At 38.0% G+C, this 25,586-nt stretch overlaps 1 protein-coding gene across 1 annotated transcript in view; it reads right to left on the bottom strand.

Moving 5' to 3' along the window:
* Positions 1–25,586, bottom strand: part of RSRC1 (arginine and serine rich coiled-coil 1) — a 365,746-nt gene that overhangs the window by 100,853 nt on the left and 239,307 nt on the right. Inside the window, exon 5 of the mRNA XM_030822753.1 lies at positions 10,351–10,402. Coding sequence (XP_030678613.1) covers positions 10,351–10,402 — 52 coding nt within the window. The remainder of the gene's footprint in view (positions 1–10,350; positions 10,403–25,586) is intronic.

The raw sequence follows: 25,586 nt of genomic DNA, 5'->3' as shown, positions 1-25,586 counted from the left end.
GGATGGGTACTAGGGGAGGGATAGCATTAGGAGTAATACCTAATGTAGATGACAGGTTGATGGGTACAGCAAACCACCATGGCACGTGTATACCTATGTAACAAATCTGCACGTTCGGCACACGTATCCCAGACCTTGAAGTATAATTTTAAAAAAATGAAATAAATAAAAGCACTATTCTTAATTCCTGATAATGTCTTTTAACTGCATAAGCATACTGGTATGAGGAGGACATGTGGCTCAACTTCTTTAATTACCTCATAAAACCACTTTGGTAATGACATAAAAAACTACTCCTACTAGCTAACATTTATAGAATGCTCAGTTATGTGCTAGCTGCTAAAGACTTCATTAAATTATTTATAAATCTCTATAAGGTACACATTATTGTAATTCCCATTCCCAATCTCTCTATAGACTTTACTAAATTAATTAATTTATAAATGTCTACAAGGTACATATTATTATTATTATTCCCATTCTGTAAATAAAAAACTGAAGCTCAGCAGGTTTTAATAATTTTCCTATGGTTTCATCAGTAAAGATGAGAGCTAGGAATGGCACCCAAGCCACCTGACTTGAGGACTTCACCACCATACAATATTGTCTTTCATACTTACTGCTAACATTAACTGAATACTTACTATGTATCAGGTACTGCTCTAAGTGTTTTACAAATATTAACTCATTTAAATCCATAACAACAACCCATTAGTTATGTACTATTAGTATCTCTGTTTTACAGATGAGGAAACTACAGGACAGTAAATAAAAAGTGATCTGCTCAAGCTCACGGTTGTTAGTGAAACAATAAAAATCTGGACTACCAAAACACAATCAAGCATAAGCCTATATAGGGAAAAAAGAAGTCTGTAAACTATATGAAATAAAAATTAACGTTTCAAGCTCCTGCTCTTTTTGGGGGGTTTGCCCTAACATGAAAGGCTCTCTCACAATAAATCAGGACTATTTCTCAGAGCCATAGATAGTGAGTGGTCAGAAACCTACAGACAAAATCTCTTTCAGCTTTAGATCAGGGTAAAGCTGAGTAGCTTTCTATGTTCCCCGGAAACAGTACAACATTATCAAGGCAATCTCATTTGTAATTCTTTGAATTACACATATTTAACACTACAACGGACTTTAGAGAAGTGTTGGGACTTTTAAGGATCGCATGGCTATGAAGAGAAAGGGTCAGGACTTGGCTTCCAGGTACTTAATGGGCAACTAAGAGAATAAAATCTCAGTTTAACAGGCTGCAGAAAAATTGGGATGGGGTGAGGCACTTATGGCATATAACTCAGCAAAGCTTATTACCTGGATATAGTGTGTATAACTGATCTGTGTTTCGATAATACTTAACCAGTTTCTCTCCTAGGAAGGGTCCCTGAAATTCACGTCCATAGCTAGGTGTTAGAAAAAAAATCATAAAACATTACTTTAGATTTTTCAAAGTTATAAATTTAGCTACTATAAACGCTCTACATAGTTAAGGAAAATAACTTATTGTTCCTAAATGATGCTTTAATCCTTTTGTGGTATCAATAAGAAAACTTACTTCAGAATCAAAGGCTTACTTGAGGATAGAAATTATTTTAAGATAATTGTAGAATGAAGTCTTACAGAGTAAGGTTATGCATTTTGTAATATTATCTATTGCCTTTCTTTCTGCCTAACATAACTCAGGTATTTAATTTATGAATTAGAAGTAGCTTGAGGGCTGGGCGCGGTGGCTCACGCCTGTAATCCCACCACTTTGGGAGGCCGAGGTGGGCAGATCACTTGAGGTCAGGCATTAGAGAGCAGCCTGGCCAACATGGTGAAACCCCGTCTTCACCAAAAATACAAAAAATTAGCTGGGTGTGGTGGCACGCACCTGTGATCCTAGCTACTTGGGATGCTGAGGCAGGAGAATCTCTTGAACCTAGAAGACAGAGGATGTGGTGAGCCGAGCTTGTGCCACTGCACTCCAGCCTGGGTGACAGAGCAAGACTATGTCAAAAAACAAAAAAAAAAAAAAAAAAAAAAAAGGACCTGGAGAGTCAGAAATCACTGGAGTTAAGTCCTGATTCCATCACTTATTAGCTCTGTAATTTTTTACAAGTCATTTAAGCTTTCAGAATATTTGTAAACTGGACTTAATTAACTCTCCATGCAGTGATATGAGTCAAAAGATAAAGATTTATTAAAGTGCTTTAAAAACTATAAGGTACAATACAAAAGGTTGTAGATACTATGCAGAAAATGAAATACTGTTATGCAGAGATTTTATAAGTTGTTTTACCACATATGCACAAAAAGAAATTTCTACCTTTTCTTATAACATTAGAAATATAATTTGAAAGGTGCATGTGTCAATTCTATTAAAAGTAAAATATCGAGGAGGCTTCAGAGAAAATTGTGTTACAGGTATTGTCTTCTCATACTGATAAAAAATATCTTTTGGAAAAATCTCTCTTCCAAATTCTTTAGACCCATGAACACATTTGGGATAAGATGATAATACGTTTTTGCAGAAAATCTAGATAATGTTTGGAATGGGGCTATCAAGACAAAGGCAAGAGCAAAAGTGATGGAGACAAAGGAGTCCTTACCTAAACTTCCTATTTTCCCTCCATCCTTTGTGAAATAATCATGTTTTACTGTCTTTCCTGTCAAGCGCTGTCTTAAAGTTTAACTGTAAAAAGTCATGTCATATATCTTCTGCTTTTGAAGCTAGGTAACATCTTAGTATATTTATTATAAAATCCATCAAACAGCAGTTGAAATGAGCACACCAGCATCTAAATGTTTTTCAGACAGCTAGATCCTCTGTTTCTCTACAATGACTTACTTACAAAAGATTAACAGCTAAAATTTTTTCTGATGCAGTACTACTATAGGTATTGTTAAAACTGCTGGGAAAGATGTAGAAGTTTTAAATATAATTTCTTTTTTTTTTTTTGAGACAGGGTCTCACTCTGTCACCCACACTGAAGTGCAGTGGTGCAATCACAGCTCACGGAACCCATGACTTCTCTCGGGCACAAGCAACTGTCCCACCTCAGCCTCCCAAGAGGCTAGGACCAGAAGCATGTGCCACCATGCCTGGCTAATTTAAGTATTTTTTTTGTAGAGACAGGGTTTTGCCATGTTGCCTAGGCTGGTCTCGAACTCCTGGGCTCAAGTGATCCTCCTGTCTTGGCTTCCTACAGTGCTGGGATTATAGGAGTGAGCCACCATGTCTGGCTAAACATACAGTTCCTGAACTTTGGAAGTTTATTTCATTGGAAAAATAAGTACGACATTCATGAAACAACTAAATATTAATATGAGCAGTGTATGAATAAACATGAATATAAATGGTGTGCAAAGACAGGACTAAAAGAATTCAATGGAGAAGAGAAAGATTAGGTACTGGAATGGTCAGAGAAATAAAGTGGAAATCTTGTTTTAGAAGAGTCTTGAAGTGTTTGGAGAGGGGGAAAAGGAAGAAAGAAGGCATTTATAGAAGAGAAAAACAAAGTGCAAAGCTTCCCAGGTAGAAAAGAATACAGGAAACTTGAAGACCAATGAAAAAAGCACAGTAATGAATTCTAGAAGATAAAGTTAGAAAAGTTTGTGGATCTACTGTACAGAGCTTTAGAACCTTAAGCATAGAAACATAACACTGATTTTGTAAGCAACTGAGAACCACTGAGTAATTTTGAGCAAAGGAGTGGCATATGGTACCCAATGATGGCAGCAGTAGGCTGTCCACAGTGGGGGAGGCATGGGTGGTGGCGGCAGAAGTGGCTACGAGAGCAGCAATAATGATAGTGGGTCCCCTGTGTCCCATGTCCCCAAGGCAGCCGGCTGTGCTGCCTCCACCCTCCTATGGCTGGTTGAGACCCGCCCCAAGGCCCAGAGCCTCTGTGGCTCTGGACCTGGCACCATGTCGCTGCTCTTGCCCACTGCTGCTGCAGGGAAGGAGGGTGCAGGAGCTGGGGCCATGCTTTGGGGGCCAGCGGTGCCCGATTCGAGGACCTGGCCAGCAATACAGCCGCCCTGCTGAGGACACTGGGTTCCTGCCAAGGGCTGCCTGGGGCCACGTCCCCAGGGTCTGTCTGCCCCACATCTGGGTGACTGCCGGGCCTGACATTCCCAATGGTCAGGCACACTCTGGGAGGCGCCCTAGGCACCCCCAACTGCCGCCTTAATCAATAAAAGCTGCCAGATGGGTGAGGAGGAGCTCCGGGCCACCCCTGAGAGCTGGGGCCACAGGCGGAGCTTGGGGAGACATCTCTCCTGCCCTGATCGACAGCCTGGGCCCACTGAGGACCTGGAACCCCTACCCCAGGCTACGAGGGGGTGCAGCTGGGGCTGCATGCTCCATGGAGCTGACAGAGGCCAGGAGCAGGCAGCAGCCTTGCCCTCCTGAGCATGGCTGCAGCCCCCAAGTTGGGGCTGTGGACCCAGGTCTCTCTGCCCTCTTAGCTCAGAAAGGCCTCCGCCTTGCCCTTGCAGGCTTGAGGGTGCCTGCTCCTGCTGCCTGGCCTCGCTCCACTCCTGGCACCTGCTCCAATCTCAGGGGAGGGCTGGGGCCAAGCCCAGGTGCTGTCACAGCCCCTCCAGGTATGTGCACGCTGCATGCATGGGGCAGCATGGACACACCAGCCCTTTGCTGCCTTGGCCCCCTCCAGACTTTGAGCACTAACAAGCACAAGTTATGGCTGAAGCTGAAGCTGGTGGGTTGAGGATGGCTGGGCGCTGGCCTGCCGGTGCCCCTTACTGCAAGCAACCTGCGTGTCATGGATGGTGGCAGGAGGCAGAAGGCCTCTTGGGCAGAAGGGGACAGGTGAGGCCCTACCTTCAATCCAGAGAGGGCCTGAGGGCTGGCAGCTGGGCTGCCAGTCCTATGGACTGGGGCGGGGACTTGTGGTGCCTTTTCTGGGCCTGCCCATGGCTACCCATGGACCAATTAGTGTGTACTTCCTCCACCTCTAAGGCCCATAAAAGACCCAGGCTCAGCCAGAGAAGAACAGAGGATGGAGAGAAGATGGGAGGACCAGCTGCAGAGAGAGGCTACCTTCTCTGCTGAGAGCTGCAGAGACAAGGGGAGGACCTGCCTACAGAGAGGAGCCACCCACTCTAGGGCTTCCTCTCTGCTGAGAGCTGCAGACATGATGGGACGACCTGCCTCCAGGGAGGAGACATCCACTCTAGGGCCTTCTCTCTGCAGAGAGCTGCAGACCATGGGATGACCAGTAGCAGAGAGGAGCTACCCTCTCTGCTGAGAACTGAACACTTGTTTGTACAACCTGCCTAGCAGAGAGGAGCTACTCTCTGTTAGAAGCTGAACCCTCATTAGGATACTCTGGCTGTGGAAAGAGCTACCCTCTGCTGGTCCCCTCTGAGCTGTTCTATTGCTCAATAAAGCCCCTCTTCATCTTGCTCACCCTCCACTTGTCTGTGTACCTTATTCTTCCTGGTTGCAGGACAAGAACTCAGGACCCAATGAATAGGGAAGCTAAAAGAGCTATAACACAAACAGGACTGAGACATGCTCCTTGCTCACCATGTTGCAGGCAAACAGAAGGAGAGAAGAGCTGTGGTGCTTTGGGAAGCTCAGACCCGGAAGCTCCTAGAACCAGGACTGTGGCTCCCTCCTTGGGATCCTGCAGTTCCTGGGATCTTCAAGCTTCCAGTGCCACCGTGTTCCCAGATGCCAGCTGTGGAAGCTGCTTGTAGTGTGCCTGGACCAGCTGCAGCCTCTCAGAGAGCTGGTGCCTGTGCTGCTACCTGCTTTGCTGCAGCAGCTGCACAGAGTTTTCCAGCCAGAAAAGCAACACCCCAAAGATCCGATAACACCAAAGAATCATCTAGTAGTGGTGTCCATAAAAATCAAGATGAAATACAAATTTTCTGGTGGCTACCACTTTTCAGGCTCTGGGTTAGGTATTTCAGGTGTTATTATTTTCATAACAGCCCTGCGTGGTCATGGTAGTTATTATCTTTCCCTCTTACAGATAAAGAAATTATGGTAAAGAGAAGCCCCCAAATACAAATACTTTCAAATAGGTAACTTAAATGTGTGATATGGTATAGTTGAGGCAATAGGGAACTGTTTTATACACTGCTATTGGTGCAAAAGCAAAATGGTTCAGCTGCTATGGAAAATGTTTTGTGGTTTCTCAAAAAACTAAACATAGAATTACCAAATGACCCCACTATCACCCTCCTAGGTATACACCTAAAAAATCTCCAAACAGGTACTCAAACAAGTACATATACACACATATTCAAATGTACTCACAATAGAATAAAGGTAGAAACAACCCAAATTTTATCAATGGATTAACAAGCTGTGTGTGTGTGTGTGTGTGTGTGTGTGTATATACACACACATATACTAAATGAAGGAAGCCAGACACACAAGGTCACAGATTATAGGATTCCATTTATGTGAAATATCCAGAATAGACAAACACAGGCAGAGGGAGAATGGTGGTTGTCAAGGGCTTGGGGGAAAGGAAACTGGGGAGAAACTGCTAGTAGGTAAGGGGTTTCACTCTGGAGTGATGGCAATGTTTAGAACTAGATAGAGATGATGGTTGTACAACACTGTGAATGTACTGAATGCCACTGAATAGCTCACTTTAAGCAATTATGATTAATTTTATGTTATGTAAATTTCACCTCAATGAACTAGAAAAAAAACACACATCTGTCATATTTGATTAAAAAAACCCTCTGTTCTGGCTAAACAATAAACATCGAACTGCTCAAAGTTACAGAACAAGTGGTGATGGCAGGCTTAGGATCTTCCCACTATTTATTAGTGTCTCGCTAGAGAAGTAATAGAATTGAAGCAGGAAGCCAATTAGGAGGTAATGGAATAAGCCATGAGTGAAATGTTTGGCATCTAGACTAAGGAGATGGCAGTGGGAGAGACAATAAAGGGATAAATACAAAACAATTTTCAAAATCACAATAATTAAGTCTAGGTGAATTATCGCCTATAAAAGAGTCAAAGAAAATGTTCAAGGTTTTGAACCAAAGTACAAATATGTAATAGTTTAGCACATATAAAGTATGTTCCTAACCCAAATACAATAAAATCTCAGACTTAAATTTATGTTTGATATAATAATCATAACACCCTATAGTTACATTTTGTTTAATCTTATTTTAGTCCTTCATATGCCTTTCGGAATCACACCACTAAAAATCATGGCTAAATATTCGAAACAGATTTTAATTCCAAACCAATAACATTATTAACATTTACTAATATAATCAATTATGATGCAACAGTTAAATATAAAACTTTCTTCTGGGACTCAGAGCTAGAGGAAACAACTAAGTCTAATAGTAGGATTTCTACATATTAACCTTATCTATCAAGTTATGCTGCTTGTAAGGCTAAAATTAATCCTGCCTCAAGAATCTAGCATAAGGCCTGAAGTCTTTGCCCATGGCCACTTTTAAGGCCCCCAAATCAAGGTGTTTTTCCTAGGAACCTAAGTGAACTCCAATGTGACAATGGGTACTACTAGAATTCCCTATCCATTTATCTCAACCTTGAGACTAGGCTGGACTGCAAAACTTACCAGACAGGTCTCAAGTTCTTCTTATTTGTTTATTTGCTTATTTTTAATAATATAATGAACACCTTAAAATTCATCACCAAAAAGAGAACTGGAACCTTGACAGTAAGTTGTCTATGTACTCTTCTCCTACCTATCCATCTACTTGCCCTCTACTATGCCACAAGTTCTCATTAAAAACAATGCTGGATATTTTTCAAAAAGGTGTAATATGTTATATCATATTATACAGCAATATATTCATGGAACTGGTATCAAAAAGCAATTCTAGTAAAATGATTACTTAACCAGTGGCAATGAAAAGTAGCACAAGGCTTTATAAAACAATTCAGCAAAAATGTACAAAAAGCCATTCTATTAAATTGGTGCAAAAGTAACTGAGGTTTTGCCAAAACCGCAATTACTTTTGGACCAACCTAAAATGTTAATACACTCTGACCTCATAAACTCATTTCTATAGTAACAACTCCTCCCAAAATAAAATAGAATATGACTAACACAATGTATAAGAGGGTGTTCATTACAGTGTTATTGGTAAGAGGGAAAAGTTGAACAACATAAATATTCAATAAAAAAGAGTGACTTAAAAACTTGAACATTTAGCTAAGGTCTGTCTTTTGCTTATCTGGCCTAGGCCAAAATAAATTTTTTAACTTGAAAATTGTCATAATTTTGGATGTTTCTTAAATTCACAGAATCTAGCTCTTTATCCTTAGATACAATTTAGAACATTGAAGTTAAATGTGAGGGATGAAAACTCAGATGGATATAAGCAAGTTATACACTGTGAGGTCTGGAGTATCACATCTATTTTCTAATGTGTTTCAAAATCATACTAAATATTTTTTAAAAACTGAATAAAACTATGAAATAAAATTATTTAAAATTGCATTCGTGGAAACAAATGTTTTCTGTGCTAGGCAACATAAATATTTTCCTTCAAAGCAAGGGTTTACTCAATTATGAGCTGGAATACTCAATTATGAGCTGGAAATACTTTTTCAAGGCAAAATGCCATGCATATTATGTAAATGATATAGAATCAAATTAATTAGATTTATCCTACAGTATATTTTGAGTGAAAATGTTAAAAAAAACCATTAACAATAAAATTTTAGTAAGTGATGTTTTCTACATACAAAGAAAACAAATAAGATAAAAACATAAACTATAAATTATTTTTAGAGTAATAAGGAGGAGTATAGAGACACTTCATCAAAACTAAAACATTTGCCAATCTTTTTACCTACATGGTAAGTTACTCTATTAATAATTCAGGAAGCTAGTATATCGATCATACTGGAGTTTCCAATCTTTAGACTGTGGACACTTTAAATGAGAATACAAAGAGCTGATGCAAGCGATCCTTGAATCAATATGCACATACGTATTTTCTTGATCAATGAATCCTAAAAATATAACTATTATCATTTGGTGGTCTGAAATTACTTTTGATGTTACAATAGAATTCTCATTTTTCCAGCTTGAAATTATGAGCTCTTTATAGTAAAAAATTTTTAAGAAATATATACAGTAGTCTCCCATCATCTGCAGCTGCAGTTTCATTTTCTGTGGTTTCAGTTACCTGCGGTCAACTGTGGTCCAAAAATAGGTGATTACAGTACATTTTGAAAGTGAGAGAAAGAAACCACATTTATATTTATTAAAGTATATTATTATAATTGTTTCATTTTATTATTATTAATCTCTTACCTAATTCATAAATTAAACTTTATCATAGGTATGCATGTATAGGAAAAAATATAGCGTGTGTATACGTGTGTGTGTATCTAGATACAGATACAAATTAGATATATAGATAGAAAAATATAGATACAGATACAGGGTTTTGTACTACCCATGGTTTGAGACACCAACTGGACGCTTGGAAGATATCCACCATGTATAAGAGAGGACTATTGTACTACTCATTAAAACTTATTGTTTGAATAAGTTATATACATTTTTGAAGAGCACATTAAGATTCAAAGTAAAATGTCAGTACTCAGAAAATATAGATCTTATATATTTTTTAAAAAATAAAGTATTTAATGTCTATATGCAAGTGAACATGGTATCTAAAATCAAAGTCACAGCATTATAGTACCATTGAGAAATAAAATATACAGCACTTGAAGAGTACATGGTATCCAGAACATACAGTCCAGTGAGTTAGTCCAATGTAATTGGGGAAATTACTAAATGACACTGATCTCATTTTCTTTAGAACAATGAAAATCTCAACCTAAACATTACACCTTATTTAAAAAATTAAAATGGAGGGGTTGGTCTTAAATGTAAAGTGTAAAATCATAAAATATAAAGTTATATTTTATATAAATAAAAGCCATAAAATATAAAGTTTTATGGTTTTACACGTTAGATTTAAGACTAACTCCTCCATTTTAATTTTTCTTTCAAAAGAAAGAAAATGTAAGAAAAAATCATAATCTGGGATTAGTCAAAGAATTCTTAAACACGTCACCAAAACCATAGTACATAAAAGACAAATTAATCAACTGGGCTTCATCAAAATAAAAAACTAAAACTGAAGCCAATTTTATAAATGAAAAGGTAAAGAATGACCTATTAGCAATACACTTAGCATTATATTGTGGTAATAAATATTTCGGATAATATATGGCCATATATATAATCTAGATCTGATACATTTGTGAGGATATATAAAAATAGTTTTTTTTTACTCATTTCTAAGCATGCTACCAGCCTAGGGTTTACTTGTCACTTCTTCATTTAATAAAAGTTAATTATCAACACTTACCAGCAGCTTCAAGAACCAGCTGTAGTCTGGCTTTGGCCTGTTCAGCCGGTGGCTAAAAAAGAAAAAAAAAAAAAATCAACCATACGAGACATTTACAGGTCAGTTTTAATTGATGGAGTTTTAAATTAATGCATTTGTTTGCAAATATTTGGAAATTTAAAGAGCTTTAACATAATTTATATTAAAATCTATCACATCTTGCATTTGCATATATGATGCAAGAATGATAAGCTTCTTTCATTTTTTTTTCCTGGAAAAAGTTTCACTTACTATCCAACATTGTACCAATCAGCAATAACATAATTAACTGAAATTTAATAACAAGGCAAGGCACACACATTTAACAACATATTCTTCAGTTGTGTTATTTCTTTGCACATAGAAACAGGCAAGTAATCTATGAGAATTTAAATAGCAACCTTTAAGTTCAATATTTCAGGCAAGTCCGACTCTAAAACCACTTTTCTGTTTTCCTAACTAGAATTTAAAGGAACAATTGTGATGAAGATAGGATACAATTTGGCTTATATGCTTCCGGCTCCTATGAACTGTCCTAAAATTGTTTTTTCAGTGAACCTTGATTCAATATAATTGATAACAATGAAACTAAACTAATTTCCAGCCGGACGCAGTGGCTGACGCCTGTAATCCCAGCACTTTGAGAGGCCGAGGCAGGTGGATCACAAGGTCAAGAGATTGAGACCATCCTGGCCCAACATGGTGAAACACCATCTCTACTAAAAATATAAAAATTAGCTGGGCATGGTGGCACACACCTATAGTCCCAGCTACTTGGGAGGCTGAGGCAGGAGAATTGCTTGAACCCGGGAGGCTGCAGTGAGCCAAGATTGTGCCACTGTACTCCAGCCTGGCAAGAGAGCAAGACTCTGTCTCAAAAGAAAAAAAAAAAAATAAAAAAAAAAGAAAAAGAAACTAAACTAATTTCCTACCAGTGACCGCACTCTGAGATTTTTGGATAACATATTAAACAACAACAACAAATTATGTCATGAATTATGTCAAGACTATGACTTTTTACTAAAGAACTGTTAAAAAAACTGTTGTCTATACTTGAGACTTCAATTCATATATTTATAAAGTTGTCAGCAATAAACAAAATAACCCCAGTTTTATATATGAAAATAATCACTTCAAAATTAATAATTTGTGTGATACATTAGAATATTTTGCTATTTGTAAAAAGAAACCCAGCCTGAATAAAAGAATTAAATAACTGGATACAGAAAGATGTTGTGCTCAGAAAAGTTTAAGAATTTGAATGGTCCTTCTGAAAAACCTATAGGAAACAAGATGGAAGAGTGGTAGATGAGACAAGTGAGGAGACTGGGAGAACCTTTTATATCACAGAACAGGGATTAAGAGACTATAGACCTGGACCAGTGGCCTGGTTTCGTAAGTAAGTTTTACTGGGATATAGGCCATGCCATTTGTTTACATAGTGCCTACTGGCTTTTGTGATCAACTCAACAATAAGAGTTCATTATTTGTAGCAGGAATCTTAGGATCAGCAAAGCCTAAAATATCTATCTGGACCTTAAAGAAAAAGTGTGCCAACCCCTGCCATGGAAGATGAAGAGACTTAGAAAAATTTTAAACAAAGGGGAGATGTGATCATATCTGCACTTTGATACATTACTCTAGCAATATTTTTGAGGATGAATTGAAAGGAATGTGTCTAGAGGCAAGGAGCTCAGTTAGGTGGCAATTAATGAATTCCAGGTGAGAGAAGGGCCTGAGCTGAAACAATAGCAGTAAGGTCAAACAGGACAACACAGATTTGAGAAATATTTAATTGGTAAAACAAAAGGACTGATTGGTTATTAGAGAAGGAGGAGATGACAACCAATAAACAGTACTTTATGTGATATGTTTAAGGGAAAATGTATGTAAGCATGCTTTATAAAGTTATAAAGTATTGGAAATATGTGACATCAAATTAAAATATCAAAGCAAAATATCAACAGAAGACTGTGATATCTACTGAATATAAAAGTCATAAACTAAAATGTCTACAGGTATCAAGCCATTAATGCAAACATTTATGATGATAAATGGCAAATGACATTTGACATTAGTATCAGAAAGCACAGGGAAGTGTGGAGAACTCTGAACCACATGCCCCAACTAAAGGAAGCAGCTGATACCCAGCACCAACTGATTGTGGTCATGCAGAAATGCAAGCCTAGGGTTATGAAATTTGTAACTTTTTCACAAGCATTTAAGTTACCATGAAAACCAGTACAGAATGTGGATAAATACAGTACTTTTACAGGCCAGATTCAAGCAGATCCTAAGCAAGCGAAGAATTAGGAAGCATACATGTCAGAGCGTCCTTGTAAGTAGTGTCCTTTGATAGAAAAATCCTAGACATTTTACTGGTTAAGATATTTCATTAGTAATTTTTTTTGTATTTCATAAGGAAAGATTTTTTAACAATTAATATTTAAGACAGAAAATATATACATAATAATGTATACCCAATATTCAATAAAATATTAATAGCAATATTGTCAAAGTCTTCTACTCCATGAAATCTCCCTCTACAGAAGATCTCTTCCTCTCCACATCTATAACCATTATCTTGAAGATATAGTCACTACCATTCCTAAGGAAAGATTCTTTTTTCTTTTTTGTAAGAGATAGGGTCTCACTCTGTTGCCTAGGCTAACGTGCAGCAGTGTGATCACGGCTCACTGCAGTGTTGAACTCCTGGGCTCAAGTAATCTTCCTGCCTCAGCTCCCTGAGTAGCTAGGACTACAGGTGTGCACCACCACACCCAGCTCCTTTTTTCTGTTGTTTCATAGAGTTGGTGTCTCACCATGTTGCCCAGGTTGGTCTCAAACTCCTGGCCTCAAGCAATCCTCCCACCTAGGCCTCCCAAAGGGCTAGGACTACAGATGTGAGACACTATGCCCAGCTAGGAAAGTCTTGATGGCTAATTATAATATTTATATATTATAATTATATATTATATATAATATTTAGATATATATATTTATATAATTATATAATAGTTATATATCATAATTATAATATTTATATAAATATACCTGTTAAGATATACTTATTTTTCACTAATAACTCCAACAATTTATAATACAGGATTCATATTTCAAAGACAAACAAAAACTGGAAATAACAGCAGTTTAGTAACTTGCCTCTACTTGTAAATGATGAACTAAAACTAAGACTCTGACTCCAAATCTCAGGATCATTCTAACTAAATCACTAGGATACTCAGGAAATAAAATCAATTAATTCACACAGATATAAATGCGTAATAGAGTTGTGATTCCGTTTAAAAAAAATTGTCCAAAATAATATACTTGACCCAGTAAATGAAATTTGATCCTAAAAATATGTGCCTATGCAGATATAACTTGCTAAATTTTATTTATGAAATATAGGGATGAACTCCAACTATGAGGATATATTGTTACATTGATCAAACTTTTAAAAGTAATCTGTATTTTATAAATAGTTTTACTTTGCTTAGATTTATTGCTCAAGCCTTTTTCTTGAATAGGTTGTACAGATGCAAATGTTCACTCACTTTTTGCCCATCTGCAAATAGCCTTTTCTTACTGTGACTGGTGAATAAGTTGAATGGATATAGGATTCTTGGGCTGTAGTCTTTTTCCTCTCAGTGACCTGCTCCTCAAATCTTTCGCAAGGGCTTCCTTCCATTGTTTCTAGGCTTGAGTTTGTCTCAGAAGAGGGAAAGCATCACCACAGGCCTCTTGGCTGAAACCCTCTGCGTCCCACCTGTCTATCTGCATCAGTAGCTGCCTGGCTCAGAAAAAGTAGCTCAGTTGAAGATGAAAACGAAAATGAAGAGAAGGCAGTCTGATTTATGTTGCCTTCATTGTGACTGCTATCTATAGTTATTTTTTAAAGAAAGGATTAAGGAGGAAGAAAGAAACAGAATATAGAATTAAAAAAATATTTTATACCAACCCATTTTTAGTTATCTATCATCACACTAGCTGGCTTAGAATGAAAATACCTTTGGGGCCTGCATGCTAAAATTTCTAATGCTTTAGTTATTTTAGCATGTATTAGACTCCAGGATCAGTATAAATTTCATCTAAAATTCGTAAATGGTATTAATATTATTCAGAACCAGAAATTATACCTTAATGAATAAACAGTATTACCAAATACAGATGCAAAGTATATAGCAATTTCTCAAAAAAAATTTTAAATGGAGACATGTTTAAGAGCATAATGTCACAAGTACTTTATATGATAGAAACTAAATGAGAAAAAAATGTTTTCCATTAAAAAACACTATTTCTGCAGATAGAAGACCATGGGAAGACACAGAAAGAAGACAGCCATCTGCAGGCCAAGAAGAGAGGCCTTAGAAGGAACCAACCCTACTAACACTTTGATCTTGAACCTCTAGTCTCCAAGACAATGAGAAAATACATTTCTAGGCTGGGCATGGTGGCTCGTGCCTGTAATCCTAGCACTTTGGGAGGCCAAGGTGGGCAGATCACTGGAGCTCACAAGTTCGAGACCAGCCTGGGCAACATGGCAAAACTCCATCTCTACAAAAAATACAAAAATTAGTCAGGCATGGTGGCATGCACCTGTGGTCCCAGCTACTTGAGAGACTGAGGTGGGAAGATAGCTTGAGCCTGGGAGGTGAAGATTGCAGTGAGGTGAGATCGCACCACTGTACTCCAGCCTGGGTGATAGAGCCAGACCTTTTCTAAAAATAAAATAAAATAAAATAAAATAAAATAAAATAAAATAAAATAAAATAAAATAAAATAAAAAAATATATATTTCTGTTGTTTAAGCAAAAAAAAACAAACAAAAACCAACACCCAACATCAATAGTACATAATTAAAGAATATCACAAAAATAGAATTACAGAGAATATAAATATGACTCCCTTAAAACATAAATGGTAGTGTTGACATTAATAGAATTAATAGAACAGTGAGAGCCTGGGCACGTGGCTCAAGCCTGTAATCCTAGCACTTTGGGAGGCCAAGGCAGGCAGATCGCCTGAGGTCAGGAGTTGCAGACCAGCCTGACAAATATGGTGAAACCCCGTCTTTACTAAAAATACAAAAATTAGCCGGGCCTGGTGGCACATGCGTGTAATCCCAGCTACTCAGGAGGTTGAGGCAGGAGAATCACTTGAACCTGGGAGGCAGACATTGCAATGGGCCAAGATTGTGCCACTGCACTCCAGCCTGGGTGACAGAGGGAGACCCTGTTTCAAAAAAAAAAAAAAAAAAAAAAAAAAAAAATAGAGCAGTAAGAATAATGTAAAGTTTTAGTGTGAGTCTTTAAAGGCCATATTAAAGTTAAAACTATTATTAATAATAAAAAACGTCAGTACAGATACTGTACCATAATTTTGACTAGATAAAAGAAAACTGTAGTGCTATTAGAAATTTATATCACATAGGACTTAAAATTGCTAAAACTAGTAATAATTCCTTGGTGGGAGCAAAGGGGGCTGGACTACTTAACTCCATTTGTAAGCCTTAGGTTTAGAGAAGAGAATCACAAACAGTCCCATTAAAAACTGGGCAAAGAACATGAACAGAAATTTCTCAAAAGAAATACAGGTGGCCAAGAAACACATGAAAAAAAATGCTCAACATTGCTAATCATCAGAGAAATGCAAATTTAAAACTACGCTGAGATACCATCTTACGCCACTCAGAATAGCTATTATTAAAAAGTTAAAAAAACAACAGATGTTAGTTAACATGGATGCAGAGAAAAGGGAATGCTCATACACTGTTGATGGGGATTTAAATTAGTTCAACTTCTGTGGAAAACAATAGGAGATATCTCAAAGAAATAAAAATAGAACTACCATTCAATCCTGTAATCTCATTACCCAAAGAAAAAGAGATCATTCTATAAAAAAGACACTTGAACTTAAATGTTTATTGCAGTGCTATTTACAATATCAAAGTCATGAAACAAACCTAAGTGTCCACTTACAGTTGATTGGATAAAGAAAATGTAGTATATGTACACTATGGACTGCTATGCAGCCATAAAAAAAGAACCAAATCATGTCCTTTGCAGCAACCTAGATGAAGCTGTAGGCTATTATCTTAAGTGAACTAACAGGGAAGCAGAAAGTCAAATACCACATGTTCTCAGTTATAAGTGAAAGCCAAGCTACACAAATGGTATACATGGACATAAAGATGGAGAAAACAGGCTCTAGAGATTCCAAAAGAGAGGAGGTTGGGAGGGGAGTGAGGGGTGAAAAGTTACCTACTGGGTACAATGTCCAATATGTGGATCATGACACACTAGAAGCCCGATCCCACCATTATTCTTGTAATAAACATGTAACAAAACAGTACATGTATCCCCAAACTCTAAAATAAAAAATAATAATAAAATAATTTAAAAAAACACAAAAACTTCTAAGATTAACCAAATGATAGGTCAGTCTCATAATGGCTTGTGGAGATGACCATTCTCAATGTCTAGAGTTTTTCCTGACTCTGGATTTATTCTTATCTCTTGAGTTCCTTATAAATTACTGCATGTCTAGATTCTCAAAATACTGCCAAAGCATACATTCAAAACCAGCATAATCCTTTGAGCCACCCATGAGGATATATTAATGATAAGAGAGAAGCCTATCCTTATATAAACTAGTTTACATACTAAACTATTGAAACTATTTGTTTACCTTTCTCACTTCCATTCATATTCAGCTCCCTAAACCCCTGGCCACCACTATGGAAATTCTGAAAGTTGATGAAGTTAAAGCCATTCCATCTGCCAACAACACTTTTGAGGTTGTTAACGAGAGAAAAGTAGAAAGTCTGAAAGAAAAGACTGTGACTCACCTAAAAAGAACTCAAAGTTGGAAACAAAATTAGATGTGCAATGTTTCAAAAAAATCGAAATTAGGGTAACAAAGAAAATTAAAATTGTTTGTAACACAGAGGATAAATGCTTGAGGGGATGGATACCCCATTTACTCTGATGTGATTATTATGCATTGCATGCCTATATTAAAATATTTCATGTATCTCATAAATATATACACCTACCATGTAATCACAAAAATTCAAATTTTTTTTTAAAAATAAAAAGAGAAACAACATTTGGGGTGGGCGTGGCAACTCATGCCTGCAATCCCAGCATTTTGGGAGGCTGAGGCAGGAGGACTGTTTGAAGCCATGAGTTCAAGACCAGCCTGGGCAACAAAGCAAGATCCTGTCTCTATACAACAAAACAATTAGTCAGCCATTAGTTGCACTACACATACAAGCCTGTAGTCCCAAGTTCTTGGGAGGCAGAGGCGGGAGAATTATTTGAGCCCAGGAGTTTGAGGCTGCAGTGGGCTATGATTGTGTACTGCACTCCTGCCTCCAGACAGAGTAAGACTCCATCTCAAGAAAAAAAAAAATTAAGATCAGATTTAAGATTAGATTTAGATTTTTTGATATTGCCCTCAATTCCATAATATCATATGTTCTCTTTATACAAAAAGAATATAAAATAACCTTTAACCGACTTATAAGAGAGTAATTGGAACTTCCTGTTTGAAGAGAATGTATAGTTGAAATAACTTCACATCTCATAGGGAAATGGTGCTAGAGTACTACTGGGCCCTTTACAGAGTCTTGTCACTACATTCAATCATCCGAAATTTATTACTTTCATTTGTTCAAAAAATTTTATAAACTATGTCTTCTATATAAGGTACTGTGTTACAAGTTGAGAATAAAAAGATGAAAAGATATAGTTCCTGACTTCAAGGATCTTACAGTATAATCGGAGAGAGAGAGTCAAAATAACAATGTAAAAAAAGAAATACTATTTACTAAAATGTCTACATTGTGCCAAGCACGTGTTACTCCTATTTTTTCTGAAAACATTTTCAGACAGCTTTATCGAGGTATAATTGAACTACAATAAAGTGTACATATTTAATATATCTGGTCTTTAAATTCAGCACACAATTAATTTGAAACTTATCCATGTTGTTATGTCTATCAACAATTCATTTTGTTTTATTGCTGGGTAGTATTCCACTGTAAGGATATACCCTAATTTCTTTATGCATTCAACTATCAATAAATGTTCAAATTATTTCCAATTTTTGCTATTATAAAAGGTGCTAAGATTCAGGTACACATCTTTGTATAAATATGTGCTTTCATATCTCTTGGGTAAATATCTATAATTGAAATGGCTAAGTCATATGGTAAATATATCTATAACTTTTTAAGAAACTACCAAGCTATTTCCAAAGTGTTTTTAGTATCCACCAGTAGGGTATGAGAGTTACAGTTGCTCTACATCCCAACCATCACTTGGTAGAGACAGTCTTCTTAATTTCAAAATTCTAGTAGGTATGTGGTGGTGTCTCATTGTGGTCTGTATTTCCCTAATGAATAATGGTGTTGAGCATCTTTTCATGTACTGATTATCCATATATCTTCCTTGGTAAAATGGATGTTCAAATCTTTTGCCAATTTTTATTAGATTGTTCACTCAAAATTGAGTTTCCAGAGTTCTTTAACAAAAGTAATTTATTTCATATACAGTTTGGAAATTTGATATGCAAAATCCAACTGGACTTTTGATGAAATCCCATCCATCAATTTCTTCTTCTCCTTTTTCTTTTTAAGAGGCAGGGTCTTGCTCTGTCATCCAGGCTGTAATGCAGTGGCAGGATTGTAGCTCATTGCAGCTTCTAACTCCTGGGCTCTAGGGATCTGCCTGCCTTGGTCTCCCAAGGTGCTGGGATTACAGACATGAGCCACCATACTCTGCCAATTTCCTCTTTTAGGAATCAGGCTTTTATGGTGGTGTATTTAAGAAATCTTTACCTAATCTGAAGTCACAAAGATTTGTCCTGTATTTATACCTAGAAGTTTTATAGTTTTGTTTTACATTTAATTCTATGAAGACTTTCAATTAATTTTTTAATACAGTACAAGGTATGCACTGAAAACCTTTTTTATTTAGGTACTATATATGGCTATCCAATTGTTCCAGCACCATCTGTGGAAAAGACTATTTCCACTCAACTGACTTTGCATTTTTCTCAAAAATCAATTTACCATACACACACACACACACACACACACACACGCACATATGATGAGTCTCTTTCTAGATTCTAATTGTGATCCATTGATCTATTTGTCAATAGTGATGCCAACACCCCACTGTCTTGATTATTATTGCTTGGTATTAATTCTTGAAATCAGATAGAGTAACTCCTCTACCTTTCTTTTTCAATGCAGTTTTCGCTCTTCTAAATCCTTTGCATTCTCAATTTTTAGAATAAAGTTGTCCTTTTTTCTTTTTTTGTTTAAAGTCCTGTTGGGAGGATGCATGGGATTGAACCAATTCTACGTATCAATTTGAGGAGAACTGACATCTTAACATTACTAAGTTTTAGCCTGGTATATCTTTTTCCACCATTTTTACCTGCTTTATATACTTAAAGTGTACTTTTTTAAGTAAGCAGCATGTAGCTGGATCTTGCTTTATTATACAATCTGAAAAACTGTGCTTTATAATTGGAATTTTTAGACCAACATACACTTACCATAATTATTAATCTACCACACTGCAATTTACTTTTCTGCCTTCTCTTAGATTGGATTTTTTTTTTTTTTTTTTGAGACAGAATCTTGCTCTGTTGCCCATCTTGTTAGCACAATCTTGGCTCACTGAAACCTCTGCCTCCTGGGTTCAAGCGATTCTCTGCCTCAGCCTCCCGAGTAGTTGGGACTACAGGTGCCCAACACCACGCCCAGCTAATTTTTTTTTTTTTTTTTTTAGTAGAGATGGGGTTTCACCATGTTGGCCATGCTGGTCTCGAACTCCCGATCTCAGGTGATCCGCCAGCCTCGGCCTCCCAAAGTGCCGGGATTACAGGCGTGAGCCACCGCGCCTGGCCTAGATTGGGTATTTTATAATGCTACTTTATATTCCTTGTTGGCTTATTGGCTATAACTCTTCATTATACCATTTCTTCTATACTACCAAAAACTTACAATACTCCTTTCATTTCTCCTCTCCAAGCTTCCTTAGTATTATTGTCATTGTTGTCATATATTGCAATAAACTCCACAAAACGTTGTTGTTGATGCTTTAAGAAGTTATCTTTTAAAGAGACATATTTATCCATGTGGTTAGCATTTCCTTCACTCTCTGTTCTCTTATGTCAACCCAGGTTTTCATCTGGTGTCATTTTCCCTAATGCTAAAAGGGCACCCTGTGATATTTCTTGTGGTACAGATTATTTGGTGATGAGTTATTTCAGTTTTTGTATGTCTTTTTAAAAATATTCATTTGGCCTACATTTTTGAAAGAAATTATCTCAAGGTATAGAATTCAAATTTTATAAAACTTTTCTTTTGGTATTTTAATGATGTCACTTTACTGTCTGTGGTTTGCATTGTTTCCAATGAAAAATCTGCTTTCATACCTATTTGCATTCCTCTATGCATAATAATAAGTATATATTTCTCTCTGTTTTAAAGATTTTCCTTTCCATAACTGGTTTTAAAAAGCATTTTGATTATGATATGACTTGATGTAATTTCATTCATCTTTTTATTTTTATTTTTTTGAGACGGAGTCTCGCTCTGTCGGCTAGGCTGGAGTGCAATGGCACTATCTCAGCTCACCACAATCTCAGCCTCCTGGGTTCAAGCAATTCTCCTGCCTCAGCCTTCCAGGTAGCTAGGATTACAGGCGCATTGCACCATGTCCGGCTAATTTTTTTATATTTGGTAGAGACGGGGTTTTACCATGTTGGCCTGACCTCAAGTGATCTACCCATCTCAGCCTCCCAAACTGCTGGGATTACAGATGTAAGCCACCGTACCCAGCCTCATTTATCTCTTTTTGTGTGTTTGGGGTTCACTGAGCTTCTTGGGTCTGCTGGTTTATAGTTTTTATCAAATTTGGAAAATTTTCAGTCATTATTCATTCTTCTCTTTTTCTGCTGCTTCCTTTCCTTTCCTTTGGCAACTCCATGTATATTGTATGGTTGGCTACTCAAAGTTGTACCACAACTCACAAATGCTCTTCATTTTTAAGCTTTCTTTTTCTCTCTAGTTTCATTTTGGATAGTTCTTTTGCTATGTCTTCCAGCTCACTAATCCATTTTCTACAATGTACCATATCCCCTAATCTCATCCAGTGTATTTTTCATTTCAGCTGTATAGCCTTCGTGTCTAGAATTTTGTGTGTTTTTTTAAATAGTTTCCATGTCTCTACTTAATATGTTCACTCTTTCTGGTATGGCTCTCTGATCAGGTGCAATACAGTTATAATAACTCTATTAATAATATCCTTGTCTACTAAATCTATCACTGTGTCAATTCTGGGTCAGTTTCACCTGATTTTTCTCTTTAACATATGGTGTATTTTCTTGCTTTCTCTTTAATATATATTTTCTTGCGTTTGGTCATTTTTGATAGGATGTCAGACATTTTTTTGTGTCAGTGCCGGATATTTTTGTATTCCTATAAGTAGACTTGGAATTTTGTTCTAGGACACAGTTAAAGTACTTGGAAAGTAGTTTGATCCCTTCGCATCCTGCTTTGTTAGGCAGGACCAGAACAGCTTTACATCTGTAATTTCCCCCCACTATTAAGGGAAGATGGTTTTTATACTCTATTTAAACACCACAAAGGTTGCTGAGAACAGGAACTGTTTGTGAGTACCAGTTATTGTTCCCACTAATCATTTTAGGTGGCTATTTCCCAAGCTTCAGTTTCCTCTTATGCATGTACTGATTAGTAGTCTGCTAAATACTCAAGGGGCACTCTGTGACGATCTCTTGCAGCTCACTCCTCTCAGGTAACTTGTTCTGTGAATCCCAGATGCTTTGGCCTTCCTGGTCTCACAGCTCCATCTTCTCAACTCCAGGAGACCACTAGGCTCTGACTGGGTTTCTCCTCTTTGTAGCATGATCTAGAAACTTTCTCTAGGCAGTAAGTTGAGGCAATCATAGGAATCACCTCATTTTTTTCCCATCTCTCAGGAATCATCATACTTCATATTTGATGCTCACTGTCTCGAGAGCTGTTTTTTCAAATATTTTGTCCAGGTTTTTAGTTGTTTCAAGAAGGAGAGTAAATCTGATTCTTGTTATTCCATCGTGACTGGAAGCTGCAGTCTATTATTTCTTTTAATACTAACAACAATCTTGTGAAGGAAAATAACTTGCCGAAAGTCACATAGCCATGCATGTTAATAAAAATATATTATCTCTATGCATTAGTCTGTTTTCATGCAGCTGATAAGGACAAACCCGAAACTGGGAACAGAAAGAGGTTTAACTGGATTTATGGTTCCACATGGCTGGGGAGGCCTCAGAACCACGGCGGGAAGTGAAAGGCACTTCTTACATGGTGTTGGCAAGAGAAAAATGAGAAGGAAGCCAAGGCAGAAACCCCTGATAAACTCATCAGATCTCGTGAGACTTACTCACTATCACAAGAATAGCACAGGAAAGACTGGCCCCCATGATTCAATTACCTCCCCCAGGCTCCCTCCCACAACGTGGGAATTCTGAAAGATACAATTCAAGTTGAGATTTGGTGGGGACACAGCTAAACCATATCATTCTGCCCTGGCCCCTCCAAACGTCATGCCCTCACATTTCAAAACCAACCATGCCTTCCCAATAATACCCCAAAGTTTTAACTCGTTTCGGCATTAACCCAAAAGTCCACAGTCCAAAGTCTCATCTGAGACAAAGCAAGTTCCTTCCGCCTATAAGCCTGTAAAATCCAAAGGAAGCTAGTTAGTTCCCAGACACAATGTGGGTACAGGTATTGGGTAAATATAGCCATTCCAAATGGGAGACAACTGGCCAAAAGAAAGGGGTTACAGGGCCCATGCAAGTCTGAAATCCAGCGGGGCAGTCAAACTTTAAAGTTCCAAAATTATCTCCTTTGACTCCAGGTCTCAAATTCAGATTACGCTGATGCAAGAAGTGGGTTCCCATGGTCTTGGGCAGCTCCACCTCTGTGACTTTGCCTGGTACAGCCTCCCTCCCGGCTGCTTTCATGGGCTAGCATTGAGTGACTGTGGCTTTTCCAGGCACACGGTTCAAGCTGTCGGTAGATCTACGATTCTGGGGCCTGGAGGATGGTGGCCCTCTTCTTACAGATCTACTAGGCAGCACCCCACTAGGCACTCTGTGTGAGGGCTCCAACCCCATATTTCCCTTCTGCACTGCCCTGGCAGAGGTTCTCCATGAGGGCCCTGCTCCTGCAGCAAACTTTTGCCTGGGCATCCAGGCATTTCCAAACATCTTCTGAAATCTAGGCGGAGGTTCCCAAACCTCAATTTGTGACTTCTGTGCACCCGCAGGCTTAATAACACCTGGAAGCTTCCAGGGCTTGGGGCTTCCACCCTCTGAAGCTACAGCCCAAGCTGTACACTGGCTCTTTTCAGCATAGGGACCTGGGCCTGGCCCACGACACCACTTTTTCCTGCTGGGCCTCTGGGCCTGTGATGGGAGGGGCTGCCATGAAGTTCTCTGATATGGCCTGGAGACATTTTCCCCATGGTTTTGGGGATTAACATTAGGCTCCCTGCTACTTATGTAAATTTCTGCAGCCAGCTTGAATTTCTCCCCAGAGACTGTTTTTTTCTATTGCATAGTCAGGCTGCAAATTTTCTGAACTTTTATGCTCTGTTTCTCTTTTAAAACTGAATGCCTTTAACAACACCCAAGTCACCTCTTGAATGCTTTGCTGCTTAGAAATTTCTTCCACCAGATACCCTAAATCATCCACAAATCTCTGGGGCGGGGGAAAAATGCTGCCAGTCTCTCTGCTAAAACATAACAAGAGTCACCTTTGCTCCAGTTCTCAACAAGTTCCTCATCTCCATCTGTGACCACCTCAGCCTGGATTGTATTGTCCGTATTGCTATCAGCACTTTGGGCAAAGCCATTCAACAAGTCTCTAGGGAGTTCCAAACTTTCCCACATTTGCCTCCACAGGAGGTACTGTTCCAGCCTCTGCCTGTTACCCAATTCCAAAGTCGTTTCCACGTTTTCAGGTATCTTTTCAGCAACGCCCCATTCTATTGGTACCAATTTACTGTATTAGCCCGTTTTCAAACTGCTAATAAAGACATACCCGAAACTGGGAACAGAAAGAGGTTTAATTGGTCTTACAGTTCCACATGGCTGGGGAGGCCTCAAAATCATGGTGGGAGGCAAAAGCCACTTCTTTTTTGTTTGTCTGTCTTTTCTTTTTCTTTTTTTGAGATGGAGTCTTGCTCTGTCGCCCAGGCTGGAGTGCAGTGGCATGATCTCAGCTCACTGCAACCTCCGCCTCCCGGGTTCAAGTGATTCTCCTGCCTCAGCCTCCTGAGTAGCTAGGACTACAGGTGTATGCCACCATGCCCAGCTAATTTTTGTATTTTTAGCAGAGCCAGGGTTTCACCATGTTGGTCAGGCTGGTCTTGAACTCCTGACCTCACGATTCATCCACCTCAGCCTCCCAAAGTGCTAGGATTACAGGTGTAAGCCACCACGCCCGGCCAGGCAGCAGCAAGAGAAAAATGAGGAGGAAGCAAAAGAAGAAACCCCTGATAAACTCATCAGATCTCATAAGACTTATTCACTATCACAAGAATAGTACAGGAAAGACCAGCCCCCATGATTCAATTACCTCCCCCTGGATCCCTCCCACAACACGTGGGAATTCTGGGAGATACAATTCAAGTTGAGATTTAGTGGGGACACAGCCAAACCATATCACTCTACATATAAATCTATACGTTGCCTTTGTCTCCACAACTGCCTGTTCCTAGCTAATGAGTGTTCTTTCAAAGCTCAGCTCAAGTAACATCACTTTCAGAAAATCTCATCAGTTTTAGCTTATTTTCTCCCTAACTCTCTTCCTGATGATTACAATTTCCTGCTCTGTGTTCCTGTAATGCCCTGGGGAAACATGTATCAGCACACTTACCATTTTCAGTTTAATTAATCGTTCTGTTGTCTGTCTTTTCTACCAGGCTATAAGCCTTTTGAAAGCAACCATTGTCTTATATCTCCGTATCATTTGCACCTAGGAGAGTGCCTGAAATACAGTTGGTGATCAGTAAGTATATATTTGAAATAAACTTCCTTGTAAACTTTAAAATCCTCCTTAATGTCATACATAATTTACTTTTGAATTATCAATTTCACTGAAATCTATCTCTTAGGAAGGA

This window comes from Nomascus leucogenys, chromosome 11, assembly GCF_006542625.1.
Source record: "Nomascus leucogenys isolate Asia chromosome 11, Asia_NLE_v1, whole genome shotgun sequence".
NCBI classification, from domain to species: Eukaryota; Metazoa; Chordata; class Mammalia; order Primates; family Hylobatidae; genus Nomascus; species Nomascus leucogenys.
This window is presented reverse-complemented; position numbering and strand designations above follow the sequence as displayed.